The 18,799-nt window shown below is 38.7% G+C and overlaps 1 protein-coding gene across 3 annotated transcripts in view; it reads right to left on the reverse strand.

Moving 5' to 3' along the window:
* The window catches only part of zbtb47b (zinc finger and BTB domain containing 47b), a 47,607-nt gene that overhangs the window by 3,178 nt on the left and 25,630 nt on the right, over positions 1-18,799 (reverse strand). The window contains exons 3-7 of one of the 3 annotated variants that reach the window (XM_079805492.1): positions 12,228-13,486; positions 10,766-10,913; positions 7,106-7,221; positions 2,198-2,342; positions 1,470-1,810 (exon numbers count right to left, since the gene is read on the reverse strand). In XM_079805492.1, coding sequence (XP_079661618.1) covers positions 1,470-1,810; positions 2,198-2,342; positions 7,106-7,221; positions 10,766-10,913; positions 12,228-13,430 — 1,953 coding nt within the window. In that variant the 5' untranslated portion in view covers positions 13,431-13,486. Of the gene's footprint in view, positions 1-38; positions 1,811-2,197; positions 2,343-7,105; positions 7,222-10,765; positions 10,914-12,227; positions 13,487-18,799 lie in introns of those variants that run through there. The other 2 variants (XM_079805491.1, XM_079805493.1) reach the window with 2 other exon arrangements.

Below are 18,799 nucleotides of genomic sequence, written 5' to 3' on the forward strand. Positions count from 1 at the left end.
TCCTAGAGTTGTTAGAGTGTTTTCTTCAACTATATTTTGTCTATACAAATCCTCTGACACTGGGTAAGGAATTATTTTTTTACAAATTTTCGATTAACTCTTCAGATTCTATGTGCCCTCTCAACAGGACCAGCATACATGAGTCCCAGAAGGCGGGTCTAATAGTTTGCTACATCATTACATTTTTAGGGCACAAAACAATAACATGATTTCAATCATTTGACTACTGAAGCCTTCACTTTCTATGAGTTATTCAGGCTGTCATTTAAAACCATCATAAAATAGTGTAAAGAGAAAAAAAATAAGTGAAAGTATTAATGATGACTGATAAATCGCTGTAAAAAAATAGCTGATAAACCTGTTCTGTGTACCATAAAGCATTTCAGACATTCAACATACCCTGGCGCTCATCCAGGTTTGATATTGCCTCCACGCAAATAAAACACACTCCATTTCACAATCATTCCTTCATAAGTGGTTTAGGCGTTTCAGATTTTGCCATTACACATATGGCCAACACTGAGTAAAGTGCTCTGAAAATTGTAAAATATTATTTTGAGAAACAAAATTGCGAAACATCCTTCTTTGGGATTTTTTAAATAATAAAGGTTCTCTCAAGTGCCTCTGCTACATATAACCTTTGATACAAACCGATCGTCCAATCTGTGCCCTGCACAGACGCTTCACAAAACAAACCTCTGCAAATATCAGAGGACCTCATGTGGCAAAACTTTAAACTTTCAGAATACGAAGAAGACAGGACAATATAAATACATCTACGATTAAAAATAAGGTGCTGGAGTGATTATACATTTCATATTCAGTAAGAACATATAAGCTAACAGGATTTGGTTACTGCGATACATCTGGATTTGGTTATGGCAGGGGGACATATTTATGCTACATGTTTATAATTCCAAAACGTTGCAATGCTCACGTCCCACAGCGCCCTCTGCTGTGAGTTCAATACGCATTTGTATTTTGTAACGCAGCTAACGGGAATATCAACTAGTTAGACCAAACGGACAAAGCATGAACGACTATAGCAAGAGCGTGTGAAATTCAGAAATGCAGTGCTAACTGCTAATCCTGTAGCTCACAAAAATGCATTAAACATTAACAAAAATAATGAGAACATTTGTTTTCTGTTATACGAGAAGCTTATTTGAACAGTATATAAAATATCTCTATGAGAATAAGATAAGTGAAAATCTGCACAGTTTAAAAGGAATATTCAGTGTCGCACACTGTTCAAACACCTGCCGGAAGTCTTCGACCTCGCTCAGCATGTTTGGAAACCCCTATGAGAGTGATTCACATCAGATGTGAATCAAAAAGCTCACGGGGAGCTACTGCAAGCTTTGGGTTTCAGACCATAAACAATCAAAGGAACCTTAAAATCAAAACTAGTCGTTACCAGAGATAACCCTTTCAGTGGAAAACAGGGTCGGGGGAGAGGGAAGACCTACGATTGAGTGAACGAAGGGAAGCGAGAGCGACTTGACCTGGTGGAGACTGGATGCCTCTCCAGGAGGGGTCAAGGGGTGGCTGGGTAACTGATTGGCTGGTGTGTCCATATCAGTTGACGTGGAGTCCAGGCCCAGAAGGTTGGTGGTATCGGATACCATGGGGTTGCTGACCTGGAAGCACTTCTCCTTGTGTGCTTTGAGCATGTTGGAGAAGCGGAAACGTTGTCCGCAGACATCACAGGGGTATGGCTTCTCGCCAGTGTGAGTGCGGCGGTGCCTTTTCATATTGGGACGGCTCGTGAAGCTCTTTCCACAGACCTCACAGATATATGGTTTCTCTCCTGGAACAGACAAAAAGATGGAAGAACTTAGGCCACATGAAGCCAGAGCATGAAGCCCTATCCAATCTTTTTTTTCCCTCGTCTCAAGAAATATCTGCGTACACACAAAACCACTGAAACCGACTCAAAACGATGTAGTATACATGCCAGACCAGTATGTGGCGCTGTAATTCTGCCACATATATACACTAAAAACGGAGAAGAAGAGTTGTGGCTAGAAGGGGTACAGCAACGGCCGGAAGTGAGGCAAAATCCCACGATAAAATAACAATGAATAAATGTGCTTCTTACCGGACTGTGTTTTATTAACACCTACACCTACCCCAACCCTAAAACTACCCTTACAATAATGCAAAATTTGACAGGTGCCAAAGTGGAGGTTCTTACCAGTGTGGGTCTTCATGTGTTCATCAAAGTACTGCTTCATGTTGAAGTCTTTCCCACACCACTGGCACATGAACTGCTTGTGTCCGATATGGATGCTCATATGTGACCTCAGCTGGTATTTGTACTGGAATCTTTCACTGCAGTTCTACAACACGAGTAGTGGCATCAGATACAGTAGATAATTAACATCTCTGTTTCTCTGTTTAAAGTTATTTTTAAGACATATAATCACAAACACACATTTCAACTTTCAACTTAAAAAGAAGTGTATTAGGTTTTTTGAAGAAAAAAAAAGAATTTAGCAAACATGCATTCAATTGAGAGTAAAGACATTTATAATGTTACAAAAGGAATCGATTTCAAATAAATGCTGTACTTTTGAATTTTCCATTCATTAAAGAATCCTGAAAAAGAAATGTATAATTTTTCACATAAACATCAGGCATAACTATTTCAACATTGATAATAATAAGAAGAAATGTTTCATCATATTAGACTGATTTCTGAAGGAAAATATGACACTGAAGACTGGAGTAATGATGCTGAAAATTCAGCTCGGCCATCAAAGGAATACATTACATTAAAAAAATGCAGTTATTTTAAATTGAATTTTTTTTTCACACTATCACTGTTTTACTGTATTTTTGATCAAATAAATGCAGCCTTGGTGAGCATAAGAGACTTCTTTCAAAAACATTTAAAAACACACTGATAGGACACTTAACTCTTTCCCCGCCAGCGTTTTTTTAAAAAGTTGCAAGCCACCGCCATGGTTTTTGATCATTTTCACAAAAATGTAATGGCTCATAGAATATTTTGTTGTATGAATATCTAAGCATGCAATATATCAAACGAAATAGCAGACACTCTGCTTTTAAACAAAAATGCATTCCATTTTATGCATTCCATTTTTATCAACAATTAAATATGGGTATGTTTCATAAAAAACAACAACGTTTTGAACAAAAAGCTGAGAAAATCACGTTTTTGTCAAAGACTATATCCAGATCAGATTCAGATGGAGTAGGTCGAGTCCATCAACATCCCTAATAATTGCACAGTCCTATAGCTCATCCTGGGATGACATTTCATTCAGTAACATTAGGCAGTTTTGATTTATATGATGTTTAATGTTGATGATCACATTATTTTATATATGCATCTGCTTACATACGATCACTTGTTTTTTTGCGACTTCTTCGTCTGTGTTTTGATCAGGAGTGTAACAGTAATGATTCAATCAGTCATGTGGCAGGATAGACCAAAGTCTGAACACCTCACAGCCCTCGTGACTTGTCTAATCAAATCATGCTTAAACAAAGGGCCTGTGTGTTACGCTGATTAGATCCAAACCACATCATGTAGCCGCAAGAGCGTTGAGCGTTGAAGGCGTCGGCCTTCCCCTCTATAAAAACTGGAACCGACCGTCAGCTCTTTGCATTCTCGCCACCACAAGGAACGGACCTCTTGGCCTTTAGCCATGGAGGGGAAGACCATCCCTGGTCTTCCCAACCCTGAGAGAAGGCCTCCCCGCACAGAGAGAGAAACCGGCAGACTTCTGGAGTGACTTTCCTAAACTTCAAAGAAGTTCACCTGGGACTCACAAATCCTTAGCGAACTTCCCCGACGATTCGAACTCAGACACTTACACGAGAAGCCGTAGTAATGCAAGTATTCTATTTCACAATCAAACTGCTTGAAAAAGGTTGTCGGAATTATGAATTTATATGAATTTCTTGTGGGCTCTTACGAAAAGACTGAAGCTGTCTCTCTCTCTCTGTCTGTCTCTCTCTCTCTGTCTGTCTGTCTCTCTCTCTCTCTCTCTCTCTCTCTCTCTCTCTCTCTCTCTCTCGTTAATTCTTCTTCCCTTTTTATTATTCGTTAAGTTTCATGTTTCCTTGTTTGTACCATATTGTTTGTTTTCTCCTACATACATATGCATATTTCCCCGTATGAATCGTAGCTTTGTAAACTGTAGTTGTTTTATTAAAACCCAATGATTGCATTAAATTGAATCCGTATTGTTTTGCTCACAGATATCAAAGTCAATGAGACGTAAGATTTTAGCTACCCATTTAAGCTTGATTTTCTTGTATTACTCCTTCAGTGATACAAATGGTTCAAACATAAGAGATATTATTTGTCCTGATCAAACAGATCAATGTTTCTTAAGGTTTGTAAGATTGATAATTGATGAAGAAATCAATTTGGATAAAGGTTACTTTTAAATGATTAAAGGTTCCGTTATACGTAAATTTTGTCTGTACAACAAGCAAATAATATTCATAGACTCATGAATATTAATACCATTTGAGTTAATTATTCCCCAAAACTCATTGTTGCTACAGGAGATTCTGTACTCATTCAGAAGATGTGTAATAGCGTACCCTAGCATATTACAGTGAAAACACGGAAAATTCTTTTTGGCGGGGAAGCGTTTTCTCACAAATAACGGAAAATTCTGTGTTTGGCAGAGAAAGAGTTAAGAACTTAAAGGGTTAGTTCACCCAAAAATGAAAATTATGTCATTAATTACTCACCCTCATGTCGTCCGACACCCGTAAGACCTTCATCTTCGGAACACAAATGAAGATATTTTTGTTGAAAGCTGATGGCTGAGAAAGGCTTCAGATAGGCCTCCATTGGCATTCAGTACATTTACACTCACAAGACCCATAAAAGGCACTTAAAACGTCGTTACAAAATCTATCTCACCACAGTGGCTCTGCAATAATTTTACGAAGCGATGACAATCGTTTTTGTGCGCAAAAAAAAAATCTAAATAACGACTTTATTCAACCTCTTCTTGTCTTCCGAGTATGCCTCCACGACGCATGCGCGAGAATATAACATAGCGCCGGCGTTCGGGAATCCATGAAATGCACACTTTAGCCCGATTTTGAGCACTACGCCGAGACCTAAAGCACGATCAATGTAGAATTCAACAGCTTAGACACGCGCGTCTTCCTCTGCTTGTAAACAAACCGCTTCTGGGTCATGTGTCCGAACGCCAGATCTGCGTCATATTCTCGCGCATGCGTCGTGGAGGCACACATGGAAGACAAGAACAAGTTGGATAAAGGTGTTATTTTGATTTTTTTTGCGCACAAAAACTATTGTCGTCGCATAGTAAAATTATTGTAGAGTCACTGTGGTGAGATGGACTTTGTAACAACGTTTTTAGTGCCTTTTATGGGTCTTGTGAGTGTAAATGTACTGAATGCCAATGAAGGCCTATCTGAGGCCTTTCTCAGCCATCAGCTTTCAACAAAAATATCTTCATTTGTGTTCTGAAGATGAACGGAGGTCTTACGGGTGTCGAACGACATGAGTAGGGTTGGGCATCGTTTTGATTTGAACGATTCTGATTCCGATTCTTAGTTTCGATTACGGTTGTTTTCGAATCTCGATTCCGATTCTTTGAGGGGTGGAGTCACAACATGTCACAGGCTCATTTCACAGAGGAAAATTGTATTTTGATTCAATAATGAGTTTTAGTTTTGGGACTTTCTCCGCTGGCATTTTCACTTGCTTTGCTGCAAAGGTGAATGGAGTTTCACACCGAGTCCCGGTTTAACAATAGCATTAACAGCAGTCATATTAGGACTGCTACTAGCGTGTGTTTTTTGCGTATATAATTTGCGTATAGCTACATTTATCTACGAGGGGGGAAAATAATTTCAGTAACGTTGTTGTTCACCACAATTCGCAATTTAGTCAAGGGCTTTGTTATTACACTACAATCACTTACCTGATTATGACGAGGTGGGATAATGTTAATTCACCCTGAAATGAAAATAAAGCCATCTTTTACTCACCCAGCTGTTGTTCAAATGCGCGTGTTCCTGTGTGTGCGCACTCCAAGCCGCAGTAGCCTCGTGCAATATTGTCATGACAACCGGTACACAATATTCACTTAAGGAGGTTATATTATTAGTATTATTTCTTATCATATACGTTATAGAAAAGAATTGCGTTTTTTTCTATTGAGCTTGATTTCTCAAAATGGTTGTGTGTGTGTGTGTGTGTGTGTGTGTGTGTGTGCTTATCGTGGGTACAATGACTACAGTGCGAGTTATTATAGTAGGCATGAGCGCCGGCGGCTGCTGACGGCTCATAGTGTACACAGAGGAGCGCGCTCAGAATAACGGCCGAGCTCAGTGTTTTGACTGAATAATACGGTTTCTTTCTGGCAAAACCTTATAGTGTGCCCCCTGAACACTTTCCATATGGCGCGCGTCTCCTTGTATCGTTGCGTGATACATTTGTTTATTTTGTGTAATGTTTTAGCTGATCGCCATTCACTGCCATAGGAGCGCGTGCAGGAACAGTATTTTAAATGTCATAAGACATAGGGCACTGGGACAACATCAGGGTAAGTAAAAGAAGGCTTTATTTCCATTTCAGGGTGAACTATCCCTTTAATAACGTTGGTTAGCGCAGGGTTGCCCGAGGAGGACAGACCTGCAGCATTTCAAACACGCTACACTTGTTAATTTATACACCACATATTTGTAGTGCATCCTCCCGTGCAAGAAATATGTGTTGCACTGTGCCGACCCAGGCTTTTTTTTAAAAAGTGAAAAAACCACACTTTTAAGCGCCGCTTACCATGCTCCATGGCTGCAACAGAACAAACGGGCGCGGCAAGCACTTCCGAAAACTTGCGCGTTTGGAACCGATGATCGGAATTGAAAACAAAATTTCTAAACGATTCCAATGGCATCGTTATTTTTTAAACGGTTCCAAGTTGGAACCGGTTCTCGATGCCCAACCCTAGACATGAGGGTGAGTAATTAATGACATCATTTTCATTTTTGGGTGAACTAACCCTTTAATAGAAAATGGCTTTTTCTGAATGCAATACCTGAATATCTCTGGCCTGATAATCAGCATGAGTGAACTCACCTCACACTTGAATGGCTTTTCTCCAGAGTGCTGGAGAGAGTGCACTTTAAGAGACATGCTGCGTTTGAAGGACTTCCCACACGTCTCACAAGTGAACGGCATGTCCTTAGTGTGAGCTGCAATGAACAATAGAAATTCATGTTTTAAAAATTACATCTGCTTTCTTGTTTTGCGTTCATAGAAACAGTTCAATCATGACAATCATTATTGCTGCTGCTGCTACAGAGCAAGTATGGACAGCTGTGAACATGTAAGATACGCTGTTGCTGTATAAATAGAACATACATAAATCCTGTAGCAGATTAGGCAGGTGGAGCTGGGGGAGGTGGAGGGTTTCAGAGGAACTCTGATAGCGTGCTGCAGGAATAGCTTAAAGTTAAAAATTAACCACACTATTTAAATGTTCAGCAAGAAATCTCATTGGCTGCAGGATCAGCAGAGGCCAATCAACCTGCGCCCTCTGGAGTTTCATGATTGAACTAAATATTTAACTGATAATAAAATGAATTTAAAGGAACACCCCACTATTTTTGAAAATAGTAAAACTCAACTGTTTAACTCTAGGGGAGTTGGAAAATTAGCCTATTTTCAAAAATAGTGGCGTGTTCCTTAATTTCATCTTAAAGAGCACCTATCATGGAATTTTGAAATTTACCTTTCATGTAGTGTGTAACATAGATCTAAGTGAACAAAAACATCCTGCATAGTTTGAAATATGACAGTGCACCGTATATAAAGTTATTTTCTTTCAAAAGTAAGAGTCGACTCTGAGTCATTTTTAAGAATCGTTAGAAGACCGAAGCTTTTTCTCTGACTAGATGACGTCAACTTGTCAAGTTATTTGAAACCGATACGCCCACTTATTGCGCTACAAGACGCCAGTGAAAACTAGAAAACATCATGGCCACGAGACCCTGTGTTCTGAAGTGCGACTCAAAAGCAAAAAAGCTTTTTTCATCTGCCCAAGGATGAGCATTTGAAGACTAAAGGCCCGGGTATACTTCGGCCGTCCGCGTTCGTGCACCGCCCGCATGACGTAATTTTCGTCATACGGAGGGCTCGCGGCCGGCCGAACACCCCGTCCGCGCGCAGCCCAAATTTTGAGACTGCGCGGACGGTCCGCGTGCAACAGCGCATGCGCCAGCAGTACAGAAGAGTCCACTAGGTGGCAATACACACAGTATTGAGCACAGTGTTCAGCCGTCGAAGAAGAGTGTGCAAAGACCGGTTTAAAAACAACACGCTTGAAAAAAAAGAGAATTTTTGATTCTTCAGTGTTTCTTCCAAACTATGTTGCAATGGTGGATCCACTACAGTTCTTCTCCGATCATGCCCAGCAAATGTCCCTTTGATGACAGGACTCAGTGCTGCCCTCCGATGTCTGGTAGAGCATAGACACTTTTTTACTGCGCATGTGTCGAACGCGATCCTCCGCGCGCATCCGTTGTGTAGTATACTTTAAAAGACGCGCGGACAGGGCTGCGCGCGTGACGCGTCCGGGCGCGGTAAGTGAAGTATACCCGGGCCTTAAGTGGCTTGAAGACAAACCATACATCGTCGCGATTGAGTGTTTATTAGTCGTCAAATGTATGTTTCGCGATCTCAGGAAGCTTTTATTATGGACTTCTATTATGGCACATGGTATCTTCTTCGTCTGTCTGTACATGGACTACATGTGCACAGAGCGCCCTCCGGCTGCCAGTATGAATTGAAAACAACACATAAGAGACTCAATCGCTCATGATTAGGCTATATCTGCGCATTTTGAGGAAGTATTGAATAAAAAATACTCCTCTGTTTAGAAATGTGACACAGACATATGAGAATCTATCAATATGTCGCCTCATCTGCACACTTTTGAACTAAAAGCCCTGAGGGATGTTGATTTGTCGCGAGTCTTCGTGAGGAGAATAGAGGAGTTTTTTTTATGAATGAGATCAGCTGAGGCTCATATTACAATCAAACGGTACAGACGCGGTTTTCATATTCATAACTCCTGACACATATTAACAAATTACTGTCACTATAAGACTTTGATGGGCGTTCCGTTTCCGAAAATATCTGCACAGACTATACCAATCACAACTGACTGGGTCATCGGACCAATCACGGCAGATTAGCGTCACGTAAAGGCGGGGTTTTGAAAAGTGAATCACTAAAGGAATCATTTGAGAATCGCTGTCAAAACAGGTAAAAATAAATGCATATTATAAGAAAACTAAAGTCTTTTTTGTCATTGCATGCATGCAAAACTGTTGTTGGGGACTTCTAAAACAATATTTGGAACATTTTAAATGCCATGATAGGTGCTCTTTAAACACATTTCAGTGTGAATTTTTAAGGTTAGCAAGAGAGAGATTGTGGTCTTGAGTATAATAAGACAGCATTATTACTGCATTTACTTGGTTGTCAGTGTTAGATGAGCAAGTGTAACTTGTTGCCCTGTGGACAATCGAGTGGATTCTAGAAGAAGGAAGCACTTCTAGATAAGATATTTCCTCTCTGCTGTCAGGGCAGATTAAACAATACAGCCTCTGTCCTCAGCTCAGTCTGTTCTGGATGGTAAAGCAAGGTCACAGCGGCTCTTTCCCCTGCTCAAAACAGAGCTGGGTATTTCACTATTGTGTTGGACCAAGCTCTGGGAAGATCAAGCTTCAGAAGATGAAAGTACCGTACAGTATGAAGGCCAGGGTGTACTGTATTACCTCTGCCTGAAGGTTAATTTACACAACAATATGTCTTTGTGCATTCGACAGTGCTGCTGTATTAAGAAGCATCTTGACCGCCACCTAGCTGTGACAGGCGGAGGTATTGTTTAAACGGATCCATGGGTTCATTTGTTAATGTAATGCACAATGCAGAAGAGGATAAAGTATCAAGATGTGGCATGTTGCCTGAAAAGGAGGGTCTTGAATTGAGACTGTTTGAGGTTGAATCATTCAGATGAGTATTGTGAATTAGATAAATCATTAATTGTAAAGATCCAACTCAAAAGAGTGAATCATTCACAAATCGTACATACTTTAACTGAATCTTTCAGGACAGTTAATTAAGAAATAGTTACAGGGAATTGAGAAGGATCGCACGGAATTAAACGTGAAATTCTGAAATAGAAGGACTGAAATATTTTTACTAGGTAAGTTTACAATAAGGTTACATTTGTTAATATTAGTTAACTGTACTAGTTATCTTGAATTAACAATGAAAAAAACACTTCTAAAGCAATAATTATGAATAATATGAACTAATAAAAAACTAAAACTATTTATTATTACTGTTAACAAAGATTAATAAATACTGTATCAAATGTATTGTTTATTGTTAGTTAATGCATTATTGGGATGAATCTCACCATGTTGTAAAGTGTTACCACGTACTCCAATAATCTTTGTTTTATTTCAAAAATACAGAAAAAAAAATGTTTTACAATGTAAGTGCATGTGTCAAGATTTTCAGTGAATAATTACTTAAATTTCAATCTGTTCCTCAGACAAAGTAAGCATTGCTTCAGTCATTAATCACTTTGATGACACTAAAAAAAAGTGTCCAGGATATTCACTTTTTATGTTACTAGGAGAAATACAAATTCATATGGGTTTGGAACAACATGAAAGTGACTAAATAATGACAGAATGACCCAGTAATTGACCCAGTACTCACCAACCATGTGTTTCCGGACATGTGCCATGGTGTAGAATTTCTTTTCACAGATTTCACAAGAGAACTTCTTCTCGGCATATCCGTGGACAATCTTGTTGTGTTCATGTAACGACCACAGCTTTTTAAAGGCTTTTCCGCAAGTCACGCACTACAAAGATCAGAGAATCTGAATGAACGGCATTAGACTTAACAGCTTTACCTTAGGGGTCGAACACTATTTTATCATTCTCAGAGAGTACCAAGAACTGCACAAGCTAAATAAAGAATAAATATTGCAAAGGGCACCTCTAACTTAACATTCATTTATACCAAATTAAACACAACAGCACAATTGTCTTAATTACACTGAATTCCCCATAAGTGCTTAATATAGCAAAGACAAATGAGTGCTGGATGTTTTAGACCCAGTTTGAGTTAGAGGTGGAAATGGTCTGGTAGACCTGCTTTAATGGCAGAAAACAGCTGTTCTCCACACCCTAATACAGTCTGTGCCTATATATCATCCCAACTCTCTGGTCTATCATTCTGCACTTATAGCAGAAGAGAATGCACATAATACACCTTTAAACATGATAAAATGTGTTATAAGAAAGCTGATAGGTATATACTGTTATTGGTAGATGAAAACTATGAGTACACCAGCAAACTAACAAATTAATTGTTATTTTAAAATCACCAATAATCGATAATTGGTCAATATTAAAATTCTTCACTATTTTTCTAAATAAAATTAAAATAAACAGTAATATCTCAAATAAATCGTTTTAAACACTGCAATTAAATATAGGCATCACAGCAATATAATTTACAGCATGAAATATTAATATTCATTTTGATATTTGCTAAAGATTGCATTTAATAGTGTTATTAAATTATTAGTGTTTATATTGATTAACTTCAAGTGAGCATTATGATGTAATCTACATCTAAAAATACATGATGTAATATATATATATATATATATATATATATAGCAGAGATATAACCATTTATTGGTTTATCGGTTATTGATATTTTTGGCTTTTTGACATTTAAAATAACCATTGATTTGTATCAATTTTATAAAATTTAAAAATATACATCCATTACCTTTCAAAAGTTTTGAGTCGGTAAGACTTTGTCTCTTATGCTTACCAAGGCTGAATTTATTTGATTAAAAAATTGGTAAAAATAGTAATATTGTGAAATATTACAATTAAAAACAACTTTTATCTATTGTAATATATATTTTAAAATGTTAATTTTCAGCATCATTACAGTCTTCAATCTCACATGATCCTTCAGGAATCATTTTAATATGCTCATTTGGTGCATATTTTGTGATACAAATATATTGTTATTATTATTACGAGGTTGATCTATAAGGCTGATTTTACACAAGCATTTGGTGCAATTGCTTGTGTGAAATCGGCCTTATAGATCGACCTTGTTAACATGTGTGCATGCAGACAGGTGTGTGTACCTGTATGTTTTTCTCACAGTTTGTCTGATGGTGTAGCAGCAACTCGCTCTCCAGTAAAAAGCGCTTGCCACATTTATTGCAGATCTGCATGCGGTTGTGTGTGACGTTCATGTGCTTCTCCAAGTACCAGCGGTTGTTAAAAATACGAGGGCACTTCTTGCAGGAAAAGTGCTGTTTTTCTTCGAGCTTCACCTTCTGCCCCAGACTCTCCTGCTCTTTTCTCTTCTTCCTCCCCTCCCCTAGTGTGGTAGCGATTAGTGTCCGTTTCATGGTGGCATCTGTGCCAGTTGATATTCTTGTGGCACGCCGTCTTCCTATGCTGGTGTGTCCTGTTTCTGGAATGTTGAGTTTGTTCTCTTCCTCATCTTCCTCATCATCGCTGCAATTTTCCATCTCTTCCTTTCCTTGTTCATATTCTTCTTCTTCGTCCTCGCCAACATCTTCATTGTCATCCTGTTCCTTCCCCTCCTCCGCACCAGGAAGACCGGTGCGGTGGCGAACGAGGAGGGATGAGGTACTTGAGGTGACGCCCTTGCCGTCTGACCCTTTAGAAACATTCAATGTCTGGTTGTTGAGGTTGACCTCCACAATAATTTGCTCTCTGTTAAAAGAGACAGAACCATCCTGGGCTCCCGCGTCATTGAAACAGGCCTCTCCCTCCATTTTGCATAAGCCACGCCCTCCTCCAATAGCCACACCCCCTCTGCTGTCATCATTTTTATATAAGTGTTTGGCCTGAGGGCTGGAGTGGATGCTAGATGAATGTGTCTGGTTAATGTCCCTTCTGACCCCACTATCCTCCACAAGCAATGAGAAAGTACCATTGCCTTGCTGTGTGTACATCTTCTCAATCTCCTTCATCTTGTACATCTGATTGGACGAGACCATGCCCTGCCTGTCTGTGTCAGCCATCTCATTGGAGCCAAGTAGTTTGTAGCAGGAATCACTCATCTGTGGCACAATGGCCACCTGTATCACTTCAAAGATGGAGATATAGATAAAGTCGAGGGTCTGGATGCTCAGCACCTCAAAGGCCAGGTTTATGTGGTGCAGCGGTTGACTCTGGGAGAGGAGAGCCTGAAAGTTGGGTCTATGTTCACCCAGTACGTACTTGTGGGCGGAAAATGTACAGTGGGACACCAGCACAAGGTCCACGTCGCACAGGTGAGGCTGGTAGAAATGCTGTTTGCTCAGCCTGTCCATTAAACGAGTAGAAAGCAGAAAGAGCTCAGCAGAGGGGAAGTCAGCAGTCCTCTCCACTGTGAGATAAGACAGGAGAAAATGTATTTTAATCTTACAATTCATTAGCAAATTATTTACAAATAATAAGATCATAAACAGGACAATTATATCCACTTGAAAAACAGAACAATAATAAACATTTTAGATCTAGATTTGCATTTCAAGAACAAAGTACCAATATAGCAATAGATAAGTAGCTATATACCAATAATATGGCTTAAAATAATTATTTTAATGTGGTTTTATTTACAGGGTTCCCACTCTTTTTCAGCAACCATTTTCCAGTACTTTTCCAGGACATTTCCAATTTTACTACGGCGGGAATAAAAGACATGGATCATGCCAAATATTGCTTTCTAAGTCTTTAAAAGCTGTACAGTTTATTGCCATTACTTAACAATCCAGCATTTTTCAATATGAGCTCTTCATCATACATTATGGAACCTTGTTTACACCACAGAATAGAAAGAAAAGGTCATTGTGACTTTTTATCTCGCTATTCTGACTCTCGCAATTGCGAGTTTACATATTTGTGATATAAACACAAAAATTGTCGCAATTCTTTTTTCCTCAGAATTGGACTTTATATCTTGCAATTGCAGTTTAGATCTCACAATTCTGAGAAAAGAAGTCAGAATTGCAAGATATAAACTCGCAACTGCGCAAAAAAGTCAATTGTGAAGAAAAGGTCAGAATTGCGAGTTTATATCATGCAATTCTGACTTTATAAAACACAAATGTGACTTTATATCAAAATGATGTGATTAGTTAGCAGCTTACGAGTTAACATTCACTGCATACATTTGAGCAGTTAATAGTGTTAGCTATAAAACATCATTATTCAAAATACTACTCACACGTATCAAACTCAGCATTCCTGAACATGTGCTTTCTACAACTAGCGCTAATCGTTTGGGCCAGCGATAAACTCTTTATACTCGGCTAAAGAAATAACTTTTTTTTAAAGAATTTTCCCAGACAACAACAAGATTTTCCAGGACATTTGACATTTGCTCTAATTTTCCATGTGTTTTCCAGGACTGGAAAATTTGTCATCAATTTTCCAGGTTTTCCAGGTTTTCCAGGACGAGTGGGAACCCTGATTTAGCCATTATATTTTTTAAACACTGTATCATTAGATTCAAAATCCTTCCTTGTCTCAAAACTTGGAAGTATTAGAGTGTTACGATAAGATGAATTAATAGTGGCTGTGATTTAAAGTGAATCAGAAATTGTGATTCAGTCAATCAGTTCAAACAGTCTGATTCATAGCATTTGATTCATAGCTCTGATTCAATTATTTATTTGGGCCACCATTACAAAACGGTTAATGTCAGTATTATTTATATTATTTATATACTATTATAGTATTTATTAATATATTAAATAAGATTTTATTTTTATATTTTAAGTTTTCATTTTAAAAATGATTTAAGATTTAGTGGTTTTGTTATGTGCTTTTGTCAACTTTATTAGTTTTTTTAGCATGATTTTTATTTCAGTTTTAGTTTAAGCAATTTGAGCAAATTAACGTACATTTATTTCAATTTTATTTCAGTTAGTTGCCAAGGCAAATTTTTTTATTTTCATTTAAGTTTTTCATCTAATATTTATATTTTATTTCAGCTTTTTATTAATTAACAATAATTAATTGAATAGTTTTAGTTAGCAATAACAACACAGTTTAATGCTTTAAAACTTTATAAAATTTCACACAATTAAATGTTCCGTTAAAAATATAGGGAAATAATATTGCTGTTTATTAGTATGTTTCATTATATTGGCGCATGCAAGTGAAAATTATTAAATATAGTTTTGTGTGTTAATTAGTAAAAACAAATTTTGTGAAAATCATGCTCGAACTAGACTGTTTTCTGTATATTATTGAATTAATTTTGTTTGTACTTGATATGTACTAAATTGTTTCCTCTGTCTTGATTTTTAAGACATTTCAGAGCAAGATATTGGTGTGTATATTGTCAAAAAGTAAAAATGTATATTTTTTACTATAATGTCAATAACTAATATTAAAGTAACACTGTATAAAATACATCAGGACATCAGAACCGATTTCACTCACAGCAGGCTTGAAAACATTATCAAACAAAGTCCATCTGAGAACGAGAAAGGCAGGAGCTACTGGAGCCTGCAGTGATGCCCTCCCCTTCTGCTCCCAAGGTTGGTTTATTTTAGATCAGGAAGGACAAGGTTTCGATCTGGACAGCATCTCTTTAAAAACTCCACAGAGGTAAGGAAAGGGACAAAGGGAGAGGCAGCAAGCCAAAAGAGAAATAGACAAACCAATTGAGAGGAAAGAATTAGAAGTATGTAAAAAGCACATTGAGATTCAGAGCCGTACGCTAACCATTAGCTTCCTCCTCCTGCGTCCTGTCTCTCCAAGTTATCATTATGCACAAGACAAAACACCGTCCAATAAACAATTAAAGAGAGCAGGGAGAGTAAATATCAGACTCTCCAAACAATTATACAGATTGGTTACGCTGACTTTTATGTGACTAACAACAAGTGGAATAAAGAGTGTTACTTCTTATCTCCGTAAACAGGATTAGTTTGTTTTCAGGAGGCCATTAAGTCCAATCAATCTTGCTAAATGTCACCCAGAAATACACAGAATCGACAGCATAAACTCTTACTTAAAAATACAAGAATATCCATCCTCATATGTGCTCACTGTGACCAAACCGTTGCACGTGAACTAATATCTAATATCCTTCTGGATCTGGGAACAGCTGGCTGCACCAAACTGACATATTTGCCTGGTCTACAGTCGGGTTCAGGAAGTAAAAACATTAATTTTCTCCACAGGGAAATTGATTTTTAATGTTAACTTATAAACCTTTAAAGTTATAGTTTAGTTAAACCTTTATAGAATTTGCTTCTGTTGAAGCCATTAGTCCGCATTATTTCAACTTAGTTTTAAAACAACTGTGTTTAATAGCAGAATTTGTGGTGGAAAAACAACATTACCCATGATACTGTACAGAAAAACACACCAATCAGAGAGTCTATATACAGGTGAAGTGAATAACACTGACTCTTCATCACTGCACCTGTTAGTGGGTGGGATATATTAGGCAGCAAGTGAATATTTTGTCCTCTAAGTTGATGTGTTAGAAGCAGGAAAAATTAGTTTAGCAAGGGCCAAATTGTGATGGCTGGACCACTGGGTCAGAGCATCTCCAAAACTGCAGCTCTTGTGGGGTGTTCTCGGTCTGCAGTGGTCAGTATCTATCAAAAGTGGTCCAAGGACGGAACAACGGTGGAGTGGCAACAGGGTCATGGGCAGCAAGGCTCACTGATGCAAGTGGGGAGTGAAGGCTGGCCCGTGCGGTCTGATCAAACAGGCAAGTTATTGTAGCTCAAATTGTTCAAGAAGTTAATGCTGGTTCTAATGCTGCCTTCACGTGCTATCGGAATTATCGTAAAAACGAGTTTCCTAGGTAAAAATTGCACATGAACGCCCTCTGATGTTGTGTTTACCACTGGGAAGTTCGGAAATAATTTTGATACCCCAATTCCCGAGATGGGCGTGTCATAAGCTTTAAACATGGTGGCGGGGAGAACTGGACTGCTGTGGCAGGTCCAAAACAGCTTGGTCGTCTTGTCTTGACATTAACGTAGTACATATTTACATGTGAGTAATCATATGAAGTGTATTGTATGTTTGGTACACAGCGAAAATAGCCGGCATTTGACTGAAATTACAGAATCAGCAGAAAGCGGACTATGTGGAATGTTTATGGTTGTCGGTGCATGGAGACTACAAATGATGATGGTTTTAATAAGACTTTCCCAATAAATAGGCAAGAATAACCTGGTGTCCACCATGATTCCTGTTCACTCCGACAACAAAGCACTTGAATGCAACAAGCTCGTAATCACGACTTCTAAAGTGGGAATTAGGACATTTCCGATAGCACGTGAAGGCAGCATAATAGAAAGGTGTCTACACAGTTTGTTGCGTATGGGGCTGCATAGCTGCAGACCAGTTAGGGTACCCATGCGCTAACAGTTGGCATGTGAGAATCAGAACAAGACCAAGAAGCAATGGAAGAAGGTGGCCTTGTCCGATGAATCATGTTTTCTTTTACATAATTTGGATGACCGGGTGCGAGTGCGTCACTAACCACTAACCTAGGGAACACATGGCACCAGGATGCACTATGGGAAAAAGGAAAGCCGGCAGAGGCAGTGTAATGCATTGAGCAATGATCTGCTGGGAAACCTTGGGTCCTGCCGTCCATGTGGATGTTACTTGGACACGTACCACCTACCTAACCATTGTTGCAGACCATGTACACCTTTTCATGGAAACAGTATTCTCTGGTGGCTGTGGTCTCTTTCAGCAGGATAATGTGCCCTGTCACAAAGCCAAAGTGGTTCCGGAGTGGTTTGATGAGCACAATACCGAGTTAGAGGCCTCCAAATTCCCCAGATCTCAACCCAATTGAGCATCTGTGGGATGTGCTTAACAAACAAGTCTGATCCATTGAGGCCCCACCTAACAACTTACAGGACTTAAAGGATCTGCTGCTTACATCTTAGTGCCAGATACCACAGCACACCTTCAGGGGTCTAGTGGAGTCCATGCCTCGACGGGTCAGGGCTGTTTTGGCAGCAAAAGGGGGACCAACACAATATTAGATCATAATGTTATGCCTGATCGGCATATATATATATATTCATATTCAACTGGGATTGCAGTTTGTAATGGGTTGTCACTGTTGCACTCCATGTGTGGAACAACACATGACAAGTCAAGGACAAGCATTTAAGCCTGGAAATATTGTTTGATTAGATAATAGGAAAGATATGACTGACTGACTAAAGAGTTCAAATGTAATTCCATATGCACTATTCTTTTCTCTGGAATATTGTGTGAATCTTTGTATATTCAAGGTGGATGATCACTGGAATGGAGTAAAACCCTACAGCTAAACAGAAAACACAAGTCACGAAGTTCAGAAGCATTCATGCTGTTCATTTGGATAAATAAAATTATTTTGCGCCACCAGGAATAATTGAAAATAGATAAGGGGTTGTTATTCAAAACAACACCAAGTCAGCTGTATCAAATTTAAAACTGGCAACATGAAACATTTCTGAAAGATGTTAAATAAGTCTGAGCCATTGCAAAGTGGTTAGTGAGTGTTCACAAAGTGCATATCGTCCTCTCTCTCTCTCTCTCTCTCTCTCTCTCTCTCTCTCTCTCTCTCTCTCTCTCTCTCTCTCTCTCTCTCTCTCTCTCTCTCTCTCTCTCTCTCTCTCTCTCTCTCTCTCTCTCTCTCTCTCTCTCTCTCTCTCTCTCT

This window comes from Gobio gobio, assembly GCF_949357685.1.
Source record: "Gobio gobio genome assembly, chromosome: 23".
Classification (NCBI taxonomy): Eukaryota; Metazoa; Chordata; class Actinopteri; order Cypriniformes; family Gobionidae; genus Gobio; species Gobio gobio.